This window comes from Oncorhynchus keta, chromosome 17 (genome assembly GCF_023373465.1).
Source record: "Oncorhynchus keta strain PuntledgeMale-10-30-2019 chromosome 17, Oket_V2, whole genome shotgun sequence".
NCBI classification, from domain to species: domain Eukaryota; kingdom Metazoa; phylum Chordata; class Actinopteri; order Salmoniformes; family Salmonidae; genus Oncorhynchus; species Oncorhynchus keta.
In genome coordinates, this window is record NC_068437.1 from 62,108,739 (window position 1) to 62,130,478 (window position 21,740).

General features: G+C 39.7%; 1 protein-coding gene across 4 annotated transcripts in view; it reads right to left on the reverse strand.

Annotated features, from left to right (window-relative positions):
* The window catches only part of ppp1r32 (protein phosphatase 1, regulatory subunit 32), a 43,200-nt gene that overhangs the window by 13,531 nt on the left and 7,929 nt on the right, over positions 1–21,740 (reverse strand). For all 4 annotated transcript variants that reach the window (XM_052466990.1, XM_052466988.1, XM_052466991.1 and 1 more), the window contains exons 7-8: positions 17,880–17,945; positions 16,976–17,062 (exon numbers count right to left, since the gene is read on the reverse strand). In XM_052466990.1, coding sequence (XP_052322950.1) covers positions 16,976–17,062; positions 17,880–17,945 — 153 coding nt within the window. The remainder of the gene's footprint in view (positions 1–16,975; positions 17,063–17,879; positions 17,946–21,740) is intronic.

The window sequence follows — 21,740 nt, forward strand, 5'->3', positions numbered from 1 at the left end:
AAACCTCCATGTATATCTCACTAGGTCAGGATATTAAACCTCCTCCATGTATATCTCACTAGGTCAGGATATTAAACCTCCTCCATGTATATCTCACTAGGTCAGGGTATTAAACCTCCATGTATATCTCACTAGGTCAGGATATTAAACCTCCTCCATGTATATCTCACTAGGTCAGGATATTAAACCTCCTCCATGTATATCTCACTAGGTCAGGATATTAAACCTCCTCCATGTATATCTCACTAGGTCAGGATATTAAACCTCCTCCATGTATATCTCACTAGGTCAGGGAATTAAACCTCCTCCATGTATATCTCACTAGGTCAGGATATTAAACCTCCATGTATATCTCACTAGGTCAGGGTATTAAACCTCCTCCATGTATATCTCACTAGGTCAGGGTATTAAACCTCCTCCATGTATATCTCACTGGGTCAGGGTATTAAACCTCCATGTATATCTCACTAGGTCAGGGTATTAAACCTCCATGTATATCTCACTAGGTCAGGATATTAAACCTCCTCCATGTATATCTCACTAGGTCAGGATATTAAACCTCCATGTATATCTCACTAGGTCAGGATATTAAATCTCCTCCATGTATATCTCACTAGGTCAGGATATTAAACCTCCATGTATATCTCACTAGGTCAGGATATTAAACCTCCTCCATGTATATCTCACTAGGTCAGGATATTAAACCTCCATGTATATCTCACTAGGTCAGGATATTAAATCTCCTCCATGTATATCTCACTAGGTCAGGATATTAAACCTCCATGTATATCTCACTAGGTCAGGATATTAAATCTCCTCCATGTATATCTCACTAGGTCAGGATATTAAACCTCCATGTATATCTCACTAGGTCAGGGTATTAAACCTCCATGTATATCTCACTAGGTCAGGATATTAAACCTCCTCCATGTATATCTCACTAGGTCAGGGTATTAAACCTCCTCCATGTATATCTCACTAGGTCAGGATATTAAATCTCCATGTATATCTCACTAGGTCAGGATATTAAACCTCCTCCATATATATCTCACTAGGTCAGGGTATTAAACCTCCATGTATATCTCACTAGGTCAGGATATTAAACCTCCTCCATGTATATCTCACTAGGTCAGGATATTAAACCTCCTCCATGTATATCTCACTAGGTCAGGGTATTAAACCTCCATGTATATCTCACTAGGTCAGGATATTAAACCTCCTCCATATATATCTCACTAGGTCAGGATATTAAACCTCCATGTATATCTCACTAGGTCAGGATATTAAACCTCCTCCATGTATATCTCACTAGGTCAGGATATTAAACCTCCTCCATGTATATCTCACTAGGTCAGGGTATTAAACCTCCATGTATATCTCACTAGGTCAGGATATTAAACCTCCTCCATATATATCTCACTAGGTCAGGGAATTAAACCTCCTCCATGTATATCTTACTAGGTCAGGGTATTAAACCTCCTCCATGTATATCTCACTAGGTCAGGGTATTAAACCTCCTCCATGTATATCTCACTAGGTCAGGATATTAAACCTCCATGTATATCTCACTAGGTCAGGATATTAAATCTCCTCCATGTATATCTCACTAGGTCAGGATATTAAACCTCCATGTATATCTCACTAGGTCAGGGTATTAAACCTCCATGTATATCTCACTAGGTCAGGATATTAAACCTCCTCCATGTATATCTCACTAGGTCAGGGTATTAAACCTCCATGCATATCTCACTAGGTCAGGATATTAAACCTCCATGTATATCTCACTAGGTCAGGATATTAAATCTCCATGTATATCTCACTAGGTCAGGATATTAAACCTCCTCCATGTATATCTCACTAGGTCAGGGTATTAAACCTCCATGTATATCTCACTAGGTCAGGATATTAAACCTCCTCCATGTATATCTCACTAGGTCAGGATATTAAACCTCCTCCATGTATATCTCACTAGGTCAGGGTATTAAACCTCCATGTATATCTCACTAGGTCAGGATATTAAACCTCCTCCATATATATCTCACTAGGTCAGGATATTAAACCTCCATGTATATCTCACTTGGTCAGGATATTAAACCTCCTCCATGTATATCTCACTAGGTCAGGATATTAAACCTCCATGTATATCTCACTAGGTCAGGATATTAAATCTCCTCCATGTATATCTCACTAGGTCAGGATATTAAACCTCCATGTATATCTCACTAGGTCAGGATATTAAATCTCCTCCATGTATATCTCACTAGGTCAGGATATTAAACCTCCATGTATATCTTACTAGGTCAGGATATTAAATCTCCATGTATATCTCACTAGGTCAGGATATTAAACCTCCTCCATATATATCTCACTAGGTCAGGGTATTAAACCTCCATGTATATCTCACTAGGTCAGGATATTAAACCTCCTCCATGTATATCTCACTAGGTCAGGATATTAAACCTCCTCCATGTATATCTCACTAGGTCAGGGTATTAAACCTCCATGTATATCTCACTAGGTCAGGATATTAAACCTCCTCCATATATATCTCACTAGGTCAGGGTATTAAACCTCCATGTATATCTCACTAGGTCAGGATATTAAACCTCCTCCATGTATATCTCACTAGGTCAGGATATTAAACCTCCTCCATGTATATCTCACTAGGTCAGGATATTAAACCTCCTCCATGTATATCTCACTAGGTCAGGATATTAAACCTCCTCCATGTATATCTCACTAGGTCAGGGTATTAAACCTCCTCCATGTATATCTCACTAGGTCAGGATATTAAACCTCCATGTATATCTCACTAGGTCAGGGTATTAAACCTCCTCCATGTATATCTCACTAGGTCAGGGTATTAAACCTCCTCCATGTATATCTCACTGGGTCAGGGTATTAAACCTCCATGTATATCTCACTAGGTCAGGGTATTAAACCTCCATGTATATCTCACTAGGTCAGGATATTAAACCTCCTCCATGTATATCTCACTAGGTCAGGATATTAAACCTCCATGTATATCTCACTAGGTCAGGATATTAAACCTCCTCCATGTATATCTCACTAGGTCAGGATATTAAACCTCCATGTATATCTCACTTGGTCAGGATATTAAACCTCCATGTATATCTCACTAGGTCAGGATATTAAACCTCCATGTATATCTCACTAGGTCAGGATATTAAATCTCCTCCATGTATATCTCACTAGGTCAGGATATTAAACCTCCATGTATATCTCACTAGGTCAGGATATTAAACCTCCTCCATGTATATCTCACTAGGTCAGGATATTAAACCTCCATGTATATCTCACTAGGTAAGGGTAGTAAACCTCCATGTATATCTCACTAGGTCAGGATATTAAACCTCCTCCATGTATATCTCACTAGGTCAGGTATTAAACCTCCATGCATATCTCACTAGGTCAGGATATTAAACCTCCATGTATATCTCACTAGGTCAGGATATTAAATCTCCATGTATATCTCACTAGGTCAGGATATTAAACCTCCTCCATATATATCTCACTAGGTCAGGTATTAAACCTCCATGTATATCTCACTAGGTCAGGATATTAAACCTCCTCCATGTATATCTCACTAGGTCAGGATATTAAACCTCCTCCATGTATATCTCACTAGGTCAGGGTATTAAACCTCCATGTATATCTCACTAGGTCAGGATATTAAACCTCCATATATATCTCACTAGGTCAGGGTATTAAACCTCCATGTATATCTCACTAGGTCAGGATATTAAACCTCCTCCATGTATATCTCACTAGGTCAGGATATTAAACCTCCATGTATATCTCACTAGGTCAGGATATTAAACCTCCTCCATGTATATCTCACTAGGTCAGGATATTAAACCTCCTCCATGTATATCTCACTAGGTCAGGGAATTAAACCTCCTCCATGTATATCTTACTAGGTCAGGGTATTAAACCTCCTCCATGTATATCTCACTAGGTCAGGATATTAAACCTCCTCCATGTATATCTCACTAGGTCAGGGTATTAAACATCCTCCATGTATATCTCACTAGGTCAGGGTATTAAACCTCCATGTATATCTCACTATGTCAGGATATTAAACCTCCATGTATATCTCACTAGGTCAGGGTATTAAACCTCCTCCATGTATATCTCACTAGGTCAGGATATTAAACCTCCTCCATGTATATCTCACTAGGTCAGGATATTAAACCTCCTCCATGTATATCTCACTAGGTCAGGATATTAAACCTCCTCCATGTATATCTCACTAGGTCAGGATATTAAACCTCCATGTATATCTCACTAGGTCAGGATATTAAACCTCCTCCATGTATATCTCACTAGGTCAGGATATTAAACCTCCATGTATATCTCACTAGGTCAGGATATTAAACCTCCTCCATGTATATCTCACTAGGTCAGGATATTAAACCTCCTCCATGTATATCTCACTAGGTCAGGATATTAAACCTCCTCCATGTATATCTCACTAGGTCAGGATATTAAACCTCCATGTATATCTCACTAGGTCAGGATATTAAACCTCCTCCATGTTTATCTCACTAGGTCAGGGAATTAAACCTCCTCCATGTATATCTCACTAGGTCAGGGTATTAAACCTCCATGTATATCTCACTAGGTCAGGGTATTAAACCTCCTCCATGTATATCTCACTAGGTCAGGATATTAAACCTCCTCCATGTATATCTCACTAGGTCAGGATATTAAACCTCCTCCATGTATATCTCACTAGGTCAGGGTATTAAACCTCCATGTATATCTCACTAGGTCAGGGTATTAAACCTCAATGTATATCTCACTAGGTCAGGATATTAAACCTCCTCCATGTATATCTCACTAGGTCAGGATATTAAACCTCCTCCATGTATATCTCACTAGGTAAGGATATTAAACCTCCTCCATGTATATCTCACTAGGTCAGGATATTAAACCTCCATGTATATCTCACTAGGTCAGGATATTAAACCTCCTCCATGTATATCTCACTAGGTCAGGATATTAAACCTCCTCCATGTATATCTCACTAGGTAAGGATATTAAACCTCCTCCATGTATATCTCACTAGGTCAGGATATTAAACCTCCATGTATATCTCACTAGGTCAGGGTATTAAACCTCCTCCATGTATATCTCACTAGGTCAGGGTATTAAACCTCAATGTATATCTCACTAGGTCAGGATATTAAACCTCCTCCATGTATATCTCACTAGGTCAGGATATTAAACCTCCTCCATGTATATCTCACTAGGTCAGGATATTAAACCTCCATGTATATCTCACTAGGTCAGGATATTAAATCTCCTCCATGTATATCTCATTAGGTCAGGATATTAAACCTCCATGTATATCTCACTAGGTCAGGATATTAAATCTCCTGCATGTATATCTCACTAGGTCAGGATATTAAACCTCCATGTATATCTCACTAGGTCAGGGTATTAAACCTCCATGTATATCTCACTAGGTCAGGATATTAAACCTCCTCCATGTATATCTCACTAGGTCAGGATATTAAACCTCCTCCATGTATATCTCACTAGGTCAGGGTATTAAACCTCCATGTATATCTCACTAGGTCAGGATATTAAACCTCCTCCATGTATATCTCACTAGGTCAGGGTATTAAACCTCCTCCATGTATATCTCACTAGGTCAGGGTATTAAACCTCCATGTATATCTCACTAGGTCAGGATATTAAACCTCCATGTATATCTCACTAGGTCAGGGTATTAAACCTCCTCCATGTATATCTCACTAGGTCAGGGTATTAAACCTCCTCCATGTATATCTCACTGGGTCAGGGTATTAAACCTCCATGTATATCTCACTAGGTCAGGATATTAAACCTCCATGTATATCTCACTAGGTCAGGATATTAAACCTCCTCCATGTATATCTCACTAGGTCAGGATATTAAACCTCCATGTATATCTCACTAGGTCAGGATATTAAACCTCCTCCATGTATATCTCACTAGGTCAGGATATTAAACCTCCCATGTATATCTCACTAGGTCAGGATATTAAACCTCCATGTATATCTCACTAGGTCAGGATATTAAACCTCCATGTATATCTCACTAGGTCAGGATATTAAACCTCCTCCATGTATATCTCACTAGGTCAGGATATTAAACCTCCATGTATATCTCACTAGGTCAGGATATTAAATCTCCTCCATGTATATCTCACTAGGTCAGGATATTAAACCTCCATGTATATCTCACTAGGTCAGGGTATTAAACCTCCATGTATATCTCACTAGGTCAGGATATTAAACCTCCTCCATGTATATCTCACTAGGTCAGGGTATTAAACCTCCATGCATATCTCACTAGGTCAGGATATTAAACCTCCATGTATATCTCACTAGGTCAGGATATTAAATCTCCATGTATATCTCACTAGGTCAGGATATTAAACCTCCTCCATGTATATCTCACTAGGTCAGGGTATTAAACCTCCATGTATATCTCACTAGGTCAGGATATTAAACCTCCTCCATGTATATCTCACTAGGTCAGGGTATTAAACCTCCATGTATATCTCACTAGGTCAGGATATTAAACCTCCTCCATATATATCTCACTAGGTCAGGGTATTAAACCTCCATGTATATCTCACTAGGTCAGGATATTAAACCTCCTCCATGTATATCTCACTAGGTCAGGATATTAAACCTCCTCCATGTATATCTCACTAGGTCAGGATATTAAACCTCCTCCATGTATATCTCACTAGGTCAGGATATTAAACCTCCTCCATGTATATCTCACTAGGTCAGGATATTAAACCTCCTCCATGTATATCTCACTAGGTAAGGATATTAAACCTCCTCCATGTATATCTCACTAGGTCAGGATATTAAACCTCCATGTATATCTCACTAGGTCAGGGTATTAAACCTCCTCCATGTATATCTCACTAGGTCAGGGTATTAAACCTCCATGTATATCTCACTAGGTCAGGATATTAAACCTCCTCCATGTATATCTCACTAGGTCAGGATATTAAACCTCCTCCATGTATATCTCACTAGGTCAGGATATTAAACCTCCATGTATATCTCACTAGGTCAGGATATTAAATCTCCTCCATGTATATCTCACTAGGTCAGGATATTAAACCTCCATGTATATCTCACTAGGTCAGGATATTAAACCTCCTCCATGTATATCTCACTAGGTCAGGATATTAAACCTCCTCCATGTATATCTCACTAGGTCAGGGTATTAAACCTCCATGTATATCTCACTAGGTCAGGATATTAAACCTCCTCCATGTATATCTCACTAGGTCAGGATATTAAACCTCCTCCATGTATATCTCACTAGGTCAGGGTATTAAACCTCCATGTATATCTCACTAGGTCAGGATATTAAACCTCCTCCATGTATATCTCACTAGGTCAGGGAATTAAACCTCCTCCATGTATATCTCACTAGGTCAGGGTATTAAACCTCCATGTATATCTCACTAGGTCAGGATATTAAACCTCCATGTATATCTCACTAGGTCAGGGTATTAAACCTCCTCCATGTATATCTCACTAGGTCAGGGTATTAAACCTCCTCCATGTATATCTCACTGGGTCAGGGTATTAAACCTCCTCCATGTATATCTCACTAGGTCAGGGTATTAAACCTCCTCCATGTATATCTCACTAGGTCAGGGTATTAAACCTCCTCCATGTATATCTCACTAGGTCAGGGTATTAAACCTCCTGCATGTATATCTCACTAGGTCAGGGTATTAAACCTCCATGTATATCTCACTAGGTCAGGGTATTAAACCTCCATGTATATCTCACTAGGTCAGGATATTAAACCTCCTCCATGTATATCTCACTAGGTCAGGATATTAAACCTCCATGTATATCTCACTAGGTCAGGATATTAAATCTCCTCCATGTATATCTCACTAGGTCAGGATATTAAACCTCCATGTATATCTCACTTGGTCAGGATATTAAACCTCCTCCATGTATATCTCACTAGGTCAGGATATTAAACCTCCATGTATATCTCACTAGGTCAGGATATTAAATCTCCTCCATGTATATCTCACTAGGTCAGGATATTAAACCTCCATGTATATCTCACTAGGTCAGGATATTAAATCTCCTCCATGTATATCTCACTAGGTCAGGATATTAAACCTCCATGTATATCTCACTAGGTCAGGGTAGTAAACCTCCATGTATATCTCACTAGGTCAGGATATTAAACCTCCTCCATGTATATCTCACTAGGTCAGGGTATTAAACCTCCATGCATATCTCACTAGGTCAGGATATTAAACCTCCATGTATATCTCACTAGGTCAGGATATTAAATCTCCATGTATATCTCACTAGGTCAGGATATTAAACCTCCTCCATATATATCTCACTAGGTCAGGGTATTAAACCTCCATGTATATCTCACTAGGTCAGGATATTAAACCTCCTCCATGTATATCTCACTAGGTCAGGGTATTAAACCTCCATGTATATCTCACTAGGTCAGGATATTAAACCTCCTCCATATATATCTCACTAGGTCAGGGTATTAAACCTCCATGTATATCTCACTAGGTCAGGATATTAAACCTCCTCCATGTATATCTCACTAGGTCAGGATATTAAACCTCCTCCATGTATATCTCACTAGGTCAGGATATTAAACCTCCTTCATGTATATCTCACTAGGTCAGGATATTAAACCTCCTCCATGTATATCTCACTAGGTCAGGGAATTAAACCTCCTCCATGTATATCTTACTAGGTCAGGGTATTAAACCTCCTCCATGTATATCTCACTAGGTCAGGGTATTAAACCTCCTCCATGTATATCTCACTAGGTCAGGATATTAAACCTCCTCCATGTATATCTCACTAGGTCAGGGTATTAAACATCCTCCATGTATATCTCACTAGGTCAGGGTATTAAACCTCCATGTATATCTCACTATGTCAGGATATTAAACCTCCATGTATATCTCACTAGGTCAGGGTATTAAACCTCCTCCATGTATATCTCACTAGGTCAGGATATTAAACCTCCTCCATGTATATCTCACTAGGTCAGGATATTAAACCTCCTCCATGTATATCTCACTAGGTCAGGATATTAAACCTCCTCCGTGTATATCTCACTAGGTCAGGATATTAAACCTCCATGTATATCTCACTAGGTAAGGATATTAAACCTCCTCCATGTATATCTCACTAGGTCAGGATATTAAACCTCCATGTATATCTCACTAGGTCAGGATATTAAACCTCCTCCATGTATATCTCACTAGGTCAGGATATTAAACCTCCTCCATGTATATCTCACTAGGTCAGGATATTAAACCTCCTCCATGTATATCTCACTAGGTCAGGATATTAAACCTCCATGTATATCTCACTAGGTCAGGATATTAAACCTCCTCCATGTTTATCTCACTAGGTCAGGGAATTAAACCTCCTCCATGTATATCTCACTAGGTCAGGGTATTAAACCTCCATGTATATCTCACTAGGTCAGGGTATTAAACCTCCTCCATGTATATCTCACTAGGTCAGGATATTAAACCTCCTCCATGTATATCTCACTAGGTCAGGATATTAAACCTCCTCCATGTATATCTCACTAGGTCAGGATATTAAACCTCCATGTATATCTCACTAGGTCAGGGTATTAAACCTCCTCCATGTATATCTCACTAGGTCAGGGTATTAAACCTCAATGTATATCTCACTAGGTCAGGATATTAAACCTCCTCCATGTATATCTCACTAGGTCAGGATATTAAACCTCCTCCATGTATATCTCACTAGGTCAGGATATTAAACCTCCATGTATATCTCACTAGGTCAGGATATTAAATCTCCTCCATGTATATCTCATTAGGTCAGGATATTAAACCTCCATGTATATCTCACTAGGTCAGGATATTAAATCTCCTGCATGTATATCTCACTAGGTCAGGATATTAAACCTCCATGTATATCTCACTAGGTCAGGGTATTAAACCTCCATGTATATCTCACTAGGTCAGGATATTAAACCTCCTCCATGTATATCTCACTAGGTCAGGGTATTAAACCTCCATGCATATCTCACTAGGTCAGGATATTAAACCTCCATGTATATCTCACTAGGTCAGGATATTAAATCTCCATGTATATCTCACTAGGTCAGGATATTAAACCTCCTCCATATATATCTCACTAGGTCAGGGTATTAAACCTCCATGTATATCTCACTAGGTCAGGATATTAAACCTCCTCCATGTATATCTCACTAGGTCAGGATATTAAACCTCCTCCATGTATATCTCACTAGGTCAGGGTATTAATCCTCCATGTATATCTCACTAGGTCAGGATATTAAACCTCCTCCATGTATATCTTACTAGGTCAGGATATTAAACCTCCATGTATATCTCACTAGGTCAGGGTATTAAACCTCCTCCATGTATATCTCACTAGGTCAGGATATTAAACCTCCATGTATATCTCACTAGGTCAGGATATTAAACCTCCTCCATGTATATCTTACTAGGTCAGGGTATTAAACCTCCATGTATATCTCACTAGGTCAGGGTATTAAACCTCCTCCATGTATATCTCACTAGGTCAGGATATTAAACCTCCATGTATATCTCACTATGTCAGGATATTAAACCTCCATGTATATCTCACTAGGTCAGGATATTAAACCTCCATGTATATCTCACTAGGTCAGGATATTAAACCTCCTCCATGTATATCTCACTAGGTCAGGGTATTAAACCTCCTCCATGTATATCTCACTAGGTCAGGATATTAAACCTCCTCCATGTATATCTCACTAGGTCAGGATATTAAACCTCCATGTATATCTCACTAGGTCAGGATATTAAACCTCCTCCATGTATATCTCACTAGGTCAGGATATTAAACCTCCTCCATGTATATCTCACTAGGTCAGGATATTAAACCTCCTCCATGTATATCTCACTAGGTCAGGATATTAAACCTCCATGTATATCTCACTAGGTCAGGATATTAAACCTCCTCCATGTATATCTCACTAGGTCAGGATATTAAACCTCCTCCATGTATATCTCACTAGGTCAGGGTATTAAACCTCCATATATATCTCACTAGGTCAGGGTATTAAACCTCCTCCATGTATATCTCACTAGGTCAGGGTATTAAACCTCCATGTATATCTCACTAGGTCAGGGTTTTAAACCTCAATGTATATCTCACTAGGTCAGGATATTAAACCTCCTCCATGTATATCTCACTAGGTCAGGATATTAAACCTCCTCCATGTATATCTCACTAGGTAAGGATATTAAACCTCCTCCATGTATATCTCACTAGGTCAGGGTATTAAACCTCCTCCATGTATATCTCACTAGGTCAGGGTATTAAACCTCCTCCATGTATATCTCACTAGGTCAGGATATTAAACCTCCTCCATGTATATCTCACTAGGTCAGGGTATTAAACCTCCTCCATGTATATCTCACTAGGTCAGGGTATTAAACCTCAATGTATATCTCACTAGGTCAGGATATTAAACCTCCTCCATGTATATCTCACTAGGTCAGGATATTAAACCTCCTCCATGTATATCTCACTAGGTCAGGATATTAAACCTCCATGTATATCTCACTAGGTCAGGATACTAAACCTCCTCCATGTATATCTCACTAGGTCAGGGTATTAAACCTCCTCCATGTATATCTCACTAGGTCAGGATATTAAACCTCCTCCATGTTTATCTCACTAGGTCAGGGTATTAAACCTCCTCCATGTATATCTCACTAGGTCAGGATATTAAACCTCCTCCATGTATATCTCACTAGGTCAGGATATTAAACCTCCTCCATGTTTATCTCACTAGGTCAGGATATTAAACATCCTCCATGTATATCTCACTAGGTCAGGATATTAAACCTCCTCCATGTATATCTCACTAGGTCAGGGTATTAAACCTCCATGTATATCTCACTAGGTCAGGATATTAAACCTCCATGTATATCTCACTAGGTCAGGATATTAAACCTCCATGTATATCTCACTAGGTCAGGGTATTAAACCTCCATGTATATCTCACTAGGTCAGGATATTAAACCTCCTCCATGTATATCTCACTAGGTCAGGTTATTAAACCTCCATGTATATCTCACTAGGTCAGGATATTAAACCTCCATGTATATCTCACTAGGTCAGGATATTAAACTTCCATGTATATCTCACTAGGTCAGGATATTAAACCTCCATGTATATCTCACTAGGTCAGGATATTAAACCTCCTCCATGTATATCTCACTAGGTCAGGGTATTAAACCTCCTCCATGTATATCTCACTAGGTCAGGATATTAAACCTCCTCCATGTATATCTCACTAGGTCAGGGTATTACACCTCCTCCATGTATATCTCACTGGGTCAGGATATTAAACCTCCTCCATGTATATCTCACTAGGTCAGGGTATTAAACCTCCATGTATATCTCACTAGGTCAGGATATTAAACCTCCATGTATATCTCACTAGGTCAGGATATTAAACTTCCATGTATATCTCACTAGGTCAGGATATTAAACCTCCTCCATGTATATCTCACTAGGTCAGGATATTAAACCTCCTCCATGTATATCTCACTAGGTCAGGGTATTACACCTCCTCCATGTATATCTCACTAGGTCAGGATATTAAACCTCCATGTATATCTCACTAGGTCAGGGTATTAAACCTCAATGTATATCTCACTAGGTCAGGGTATTAAACCTCCTCCATGTATATCTCACTAGGTCAGGATATTAAACCTCCTCCATGTATATCTCACTAGGTCAGGGTATTAAACCTCAATGTATATCTCACTAGGTCAGGGTATTACACCTCCTCCATGTATATCTCACTAGGTCAGGGTATTACACCTCCTCCATGTATATCTCACTAGGTCAGGCTATTAAACCTCCATGTATATCTCACTAGGTCAGGGTATTAAACCTCCTCCATGTATATCTCACTAGGTCAGGATATTAAACCTCCTCCATGTATATCTCACTAGGTCAGGATATTAAACCTCCTCCATGTATATCTCACTAGGTCAGGGTATTAAACCTCCTCCATGTATATCTCACTAGGTCAGGATATTAAACCTCCATGTATATCTCACTAGGTCAGGATATTAAACCTCCTCCATGTATATCTCACTAGGTCAGGATATTAAACCTCCATGTATATCTCACTAGGTCAGGGTATTAAACCTCCATGTATATCTCACTAGGTCAGGATATTAAACCTCCATGTATATCTCACTAGGTCAGGATATTAAACCTCCTCCATGTATATCTCACTAGGTCAGGATATTAAACCTCCTCCATGTATATCTCACTAGGTCAGGATATTAAACCTCCATGTATATCTCACTAGGTCAGGATATTAAACCTCCTCCATGTATATCTCACTAGGTCAGGATATTAAACCTCCTCCATGTATATCTCACTAGGTCAGGATATTAAACCTCCTCCATGTATATCTCACTAGGTCAGGATATTAAACCTCCTCCATGTATATCTCACTAGGTCAGGATATTAAACCTCCATGTATATCTCACTAGGTCAGGATATTAAACCTCCTCCATGTATATCTCACTAGGTCAGGATATTAAACCTCCATGTATATCTCACTAGGTCAGGGTATTAAACCTCCTCCATGTATATCTCACTAGGTCAGGATATTAAACCTCCATGTATATCTCACTAGGTCAGGATATTAAACCTCCATGTATATCTCACTAGGTCAGGATATTAAACCTCCATGTATATCTCACTAGGTCAGGATATTAAACCTCCTCCATGTATATCTCACTAGGTCAGGGAATTAAACCTCCTCCATGTATACCTCACTAGGTCAGGATATTAAACCTCCATGTATATCTCACTAGGTCAGGATATTAAACCTCCATGTATATCTCACTAGGTCAGGATATTAAACCTCCATGTATACCTCACTAGGTCAGGATATTAAACCTCCATGTATATCTCACTAGGTCAGGATATTAAACCTCCATGTATATCTCACTAGGTCAGGGTATTAAACCTCCATGTATATCTCACTAGGTCAGGATATTAAACCTCCATGTTTATCTCACTAGGTCAGGGTATTAAACCTCCATGTATATCTCACTAGGTCAGGATATTAAACCTCCTCCATGTATATCTCACTAGGTCAGGATATTAAACCTCCTACATGTATATCTCACTAGGTCAGGATATTAAACCTCCATGTATATCTCACTAGGTCAGGGTATTAAACCTCCATGTATATCTCACTAGGTCAGGGTATTAAACCTCCTCCATGTATATCTCACTAGGTCAGGATATTAAACCTCCTCCATGTATATCTCACTAGGTCAGGATATTAAACCTCCATGTATATCTCACTAGGTCAGGATATTAAACCTCCTCCATGTATATCTCACTAGGTCAGGATATTAAACCTCCTCCATGTATATCTCACTAGGTCAGGGTATTAAACCTCCTCCATGTATATCTCACTAGGTCAGGATATTAAACCTCCTCCATGTATATCTCACTAGGTCAGGGTATTAAACCTCCTCCATGTATATCTTACTAGGTCAGGATATTAAACCTTCATGTATATCTCACTAGGTCAGGATATTAAACCTCCATGTATATCTCACTAGGTCAGGATATTAAACCTCCTCCATGTATATCTCACGAGGTCAGGATATTAAACCTCCTCCATGTATATCTCACTAGGTCAGGATATTAAACCTCCTCCATGTATATCTCACTAGGTCAGGGTATTAAACCTCCTCCATGTATATCTTACTAGGTCAGGATATTAAACCTCCATGGATATCTCACTAGGTCAGGGTATTAAACCTCCATGTATATCTCACTAGGTCAGGATATTAAACCTCCTCCATGTATATCTCACTAGGTCAGGATATTAAACCTCCTCCATGTATATCTCACTAGGTCAGGGTATTAAACCTCCTCCATGTATATCTCACTAGGTCAGGATATTAAACCTCCATGTATATCTCACTAGGTCAGGATATTAAACCTCCTCCATGTATATCTCACTAGGTCAGGATATTAAACCTCCTCCATGTATATCTCACTAGGTCAGGATATTAAACCTCCATGTATATCTCACTAGGTCAGGATATTAAACCTCCATGTATATCTCACTAGGTCAGGATATTAAACCTCCATGTATATCTCACTAGGTCAGGGTATTAAACCTCCTCCATGTATATCTTACTAGGTCAGGATATTAAACCTTCATGTATATCTCACTAGGTCAGGATATTAAACCTCCATGTATATCTCACTAGGTCAGGATATTAAACCTCCTCCATGTATATCTCACGAGGTCAGGATATTAAACCTCCTCCATGTATATCTCACTAGGTCAGGATATTAAACCTCCATGTATATCTCACTAGGTCAGGATATTAAACCTCCTCCATGTATATCTCACTAGGTCAGGGTATTAAACCTCCTCCATGTATATCTTACTAGGTCAGGATATTAAACCTCCATGGATATCTCACTAGGTCAGGGTATTAAACCTCCTCCATGTATATCTCACTAGGTCAGGATATTAAACCTCCTCCATGTATATCTCACTAGGTCAGGATATTAAACCTCCTCCATGTATATCTCACTAGGTCAGGATATTAAACCTCCATGTATATCTCACTAGGTCAGGGTATTAAACCTCCTCCATGTATATCTCACTAGGTCAGGATATTAAACCTCCATGTAGTATATCTGTTTATGGTTCATAACTCAAATTAATCGATGTACCTTGTGGATCTGTTTGGACAGTGTGCACATTTGGATCAAAATATCAAAATATATGTTAATTAATATCATCACCAATTTTGAATGTCTTTGCCTATGGGAGAAATATCAAATCAAATGTATTTATAAAGCCCTTCTTACATCAGCTGATATCTCAAAGTGCTGTACAGAAACCCCAGCCTAAAACCCCAAACAGCAAGCAATGCAGGTGTAGAAGCACGGTGGCTAGGAAAAACTCCATAGAAAGGCCAAAACCGAGGAAGAAACCTAGAGAGGAACCAGGCTCTGAGGGAAAAACTCCCTAGAAAGGCCAAAACCTAGGAAGAAACCTAGAGAGGAACCAGGCTATGAGGGAAAAACTCCCTAGAAAGGCCAAAACCTAGGAAGAAACCTAGAGAGGAACCAGGCTATGAGGGAAAAACTCCCTAGAAAGGCCAGAACCTAGGAAGAAACCTAGAGAGGAACCAGGCTATGAGGGAAAAACTCCCTAGAAAGGCCAGAACCTAGGAATAAACCTAGAGAGGAACCAGGCTATGAGGGAAAAAACTCCCTAGAAAGGCCAGAACCTAGGAATAAACCTAGAGAGGAACCAGGCTATGAGGGAAAAAACTCCCTAGAAAGGCCAGAACCTAGGAAGAAACCTAGAGAGGAACCAGGCTATGAGGGAAAAAACTCCCTAGAAAGGCCAGAACCTAGGAAGAAACCTAGAGAGGAACCAGGCTATGAGGGAAAAACTCCCTAGAAAGGCCAGAACCTAGGAAGGAAATATATATATATTTTTTTCTCTCCAAACAACTTCATCTATTTTTGTTGAATGAGTTTCCTGTAAACAATATATATTATATTTCTTCTTTTTTAGTCAGGTAAATACGGATCGTCGTATTATCTGCTAAGCTGTTACAATTATAATTGGCTATACTTATTTCACCATTTACTATAATAAGATACAAGTTTCAATCATATGTTTGTAAACTTACAATTGGAAAGTACCATAGTGATTGAGTGTCCATATAGCCATGCCATGGTATTTGCACTGGGAGTAAACCTCCCATTGTTCTCCACTATTCCACCAGCTAAAACCTCCCCACATCCCAATTTAGATTGTTACATTGAGAGAGATCATCTACAGTACATACTAGACAGGCCAGAGGGTCCAAGGTGTCCCTGGTGAAGCCTGTTTCTCTGGGGACTCTACTGACCAGCCTGGGGAGCATCTCAGAGCCCTGGAACACAAAGAATATGTCTTGATTATTGTGCCAAAGGAAATGTTTATGTTTGTCCTCCGCTCTGAAACCCACAGACACACAAAACGAAAAGACAAGACACAAAACAAAACTAAAAGACAACACACAAAACGAAAAGACAAGACACAAAACGAAAAGACACAAAACGAAAAGACACAAAACGAAAAGACACAAAACGAAAAGACACAAAACTAAAAGACACAAAACTAAAAGACAACACACAAAACTAAAAGACAACACACAAAACGAAAAGACAACACACAAAACAAAAAGACACAAAACGAAAAGACACAAAACGAAAAGACACAAAACGAAAAGACACAAAACGAAAAGACACAAAACGAAAAGACACAAAACGAAAAGACACAAAACGAAAAGACAAAAACGAAAAGACACAAAACAAAAAGACAACACACAAAACTGACACAAAACGAAAAGACAACACACAAAACTAAAAGATGACACAAAACGTTTGACACAAAACGAAAAGACACAAAACGGACATAAAACTAAAAGACACAAAACTAAAAGACAACACACAAAACTAAAAGACAACATCAAAACGGACAACACACAAAACAAAAAAGACACAAAACGAAAAGACAAAAAAAAAGACATGTTACGAAAAGACCAAAACTGAAGAACAAAACGAAAAGAAACAGGCAAAAAGTCATGACTCATCAAACAGACATTCATCCTGTAATAATAGAAGAGATGGTTTGACCGGACATATATTCTAATCTACTGTGACATATCGGCAGATAGAGAACACAAATAAAAACATGTTAGAGCCAACCTGAAGAAAGGAAACAGGCAGGAAGTCATGTCTCATCACAGAGTTCTCAGTCCTCCTAGGATTGACCTAATAACACACACACACACACACACACACACACACACACACACACACACACACACACACACACACACACACACACACATTTTAATATCAGGAACAAAGACCCAACGAAGATGAAACAATGATCAGCTGTTGATAGAATACTACATAAAAACAAAATGGAGGATGAACGAGGTGCTACGTAAAGTTGTTTATCTCACATCGGCTGTGTCCCAAAAGGCAGCATATTCTCTGTATAGTGAATGACAAATCCCTCGGGGTCCTGGTCAAACGTAGTGCACTAAATAGGGAACAGGGAGCCGTTTTGGGAAGCGCCCATGATGTCTACTCTTTTGGTTGGACGCAGATTGCCCTGGGGTTAAGTGATTGCTAAAGTGAGATAACGTCAACCTCGCAGTTAACACAGAGTTTTTCAGGGCATCACAGTTTCGCCGTCACTTCTTTGTAATATTCTACTCCGATCCTGTTTTGATTTGTTTAATTAACAGATTAACAATTTCTTCTTACGCACAGTATATGCCATTTAGCAGACGCTTTTATCCAAAGCGACTTACAGTCATGTGTGCATACATTCTACGTATGGGTGGTCCCGGGAATCGAACCCACTACCCTGGCGTTACAAGCGCCATGCTCTACCAACTGAGCTACAGAAGGACCACACTGACAGTAAAACCGTCAGTGTCTTGGTCAGTTTTTCTTTTGGCGTTGATGTGGTATTACTATGCCAGCTGGTGTTGCTTTGAAGCTCTTAAGAAATACTGTTGTTCAATCAGGGTGTCAACCTGGACAGTTGCTTAGTAAGTGTTGATTATTCAGTGTAACATTTATCATGTTGAATCAGGTGTTAAATTGAAATCTGTAAGTGTTAAATGAACTATTTGTTTATAAAAGAACCCCAGTGTAGATTTTAATAACCAGTGCTAAACCAAAACCACGCTCGTCATTGTCATATTTCCCAGCATGCTCTATTGCAGGTTGATTTTTAGAATTGTTTGTCTCAATATCTATGTTTTTTTGCATGCACATTGGGGGGCGGCAGGGTAGCCTAGTGGTTAGAGCGTTGGACTAGTAACCGCAAGGTTGCAAGTTCAAACCCCCAAGCTGACAAGGTACAAATCTGTCGTTCTGCCCCTGAACAGGCAGTTAACCCACTGTTCCTAGGCCGTCATTGAAAATAAGAATTTGTGCTTAACTGACTTGCCTAGTTAAATAAAGGTAAAATATATATATTAATAATCTGATGCTACTCGAATATCACATAACATTTTTATAAACTAATCCAGTCTGTTATATGGATTTATTGCACCAGTTATTGGTTGTTCCAGTTTAGTCTCAAATCTTAGTCTTCACAACAATCATTCCGAATGCAGATTGAGGGTGAATAAAAACATGAAACGTTGGATATCTCCACTCTGCCTGCATTCCAATAGCAACTACACAGCACTTTGCAAGCCAGAATCATTTTATTTGAATGACATATTCGCTTAGGATCTCACTTGGTGAAGGGCACACGAGTGAAAATGGATGAATCTAAACAGCCGTACAATCGAGATAATATAAGACAAGTACTGGAAACCAGGCCTGGTTTTCATAGTTGACTTTGAAAAGGCATTTGATAAAGTAAGACTGGAATTTATGTATAAATGCCTGAAATATTTTTCATTTTTGGAGAATTTCTTATACAGTGGCAAGAAAAAGTGTGCGAACCCTTCGGAAATACCTGGACATCTGCATAAATTGGTCATCAAATTTGATCTGATCTTTATCTAAGTTACAACAATAGACTAACACAGTCTGCTTAAACTAATGACACACAAATTATTGTATTTTTCTTGTCTATATTGAAACCATTATTTAAAATGTCAAGAGGAGTAAAACAGGGTTGTTCACTATCGGCAAATCTATTCTTTATTATTTTTAATCTATTCTTTATCGCCATCGAAATGTTAACTATTAAAATCATAATAATAATCACTTAAAAGGTTCCAGGGCTTAAAAACAAAGGTGTCATTGTTCGCGGATGATTCATGTTTTCTTCTAAATCCACAATTTGGATCCACGGCCTCATAGAGGATCTACTTTCCCTGATCTCTCTGGATTAAAACCTAATCACGTTAAGGGTTCTATATTATATTATATTATCTATATTATATTATATTATCTATATTATATTATATTATCTATATTACGTATTGGATGACAACAACAACAAAAGTACCTTCACATTACCGTGTAGTTTACCAATAAAACCTTCTGATAGCGCAGTGGAAATACTGTGTATTCATATTGGAAATAAATAACCTCACTACAATACATTTTGGGTTCCCGAGGGGCGGAGTGGTCAAAGGCACTGCATCTCAGTGCAAGAGGCATCACTACAGTCCCCAGGTTCGATTCCATCACATCCGGGCGTGATTGGGAGTCCCATAGGGCGGCGCACAATTGCACCAGCGTCGTCCGGGTTTGGCCGGGGGTAGGCCGTCATTGTAAATAAGAATTTGTTCTTTTAACTGACTTGCCTAGTTAAATAAAGGTTCAATTAAAAAAATGTGAATGTTAGTCAAATTAGATAAGATCTTGCTACTGGAAAAATCACCCTGATAATGTAATGTCTGCTTCCAACTCACACTCTAAAACACGTAGATCCCCTGAATGCAGTTCACTCTCCAGATCCCAATCACCTGAATTCTGATCACCTGTTCACACACCTGTATGTCATTATCACACACTCTTTAGTTCAGTTCTTTGCACCCCGTCATTGTGAGGTCTTGTTGGTTTTGTGACACTTCTATTCAGAGCTCTGTTTATTTAGTGCTTTTCCTGTCATTTAATCCTCCCGTGATTGATAGTTTCTGTCCGCCTCACTAACGACGTCTTTTGTCTATTCCCTGCCTGTACTTCAGCATATCGGATTTCCTGTTATCTACCTATTGCCTGATCTCCTGGACTACCTTACCAGCCTTTTCCCTGCCTGTACTGTTGCCTTTTTGGACCCCCTGTGTATGACCTTTTACCTGCCCCTGGACGCAGCTACCTGCCCCTGGACCCAGCTACCTGCCTCCTCCTGTGTATGATCTTCTGCCTGCCCCTGGACCCAGCTACCTGCCCCTGGACCCAGCTACCTGCCCCTGGACCCAGCTACCTGCCTCCTCCTGTGTATGATCTTCTGCCTGCCCCTGGACCCAGCTACCTGCCCCTGGACCCAGCTACCTGCCCCTGGACCCAGCTACCTGCCTCCTCCTGTGTATGATCTTCTGCCTGCCCCTGGACCCAGCTACCTGCCCCTGGACCCAGCTACCTGCCCCTGGACCCAGCTACCTGCCTCCTCCTGTGTATGACCTTCTGCCTGCCCCTGGACCCAGCTACCTGCCCCTGGACCCAGCTACCTGCCCCTGGACCCAGCTACCTGCCCCTGGACCCAGCTACCTGCCCCTGGACACAGCTACCTGCCTCCTCCTGTGGTCCTTTTCAAGGGTTACTGACATCACTAACCATGTGACCAGACCTGGGTTACTGACATCACTAACCATGTGACCAGACCTGGGTTACTGTCATCACTAATCATGTGACCAGACCTGGGTTACTGACATCACTAATCATGTGACCAGACCTGGGTTACTGTCATCACTAACCATGTGACCAGACCTGGGTTACTGACATCACTAACCATGTGACCAGACCTGGGTTACTGACATCACTAACCATGTGACCAGACCTGGGTTACTGACATCACTAATCATGTGACCAGACCTGGCTTACTGACATCACTAACCATGTGACCAGACCTGGGTTACTGTC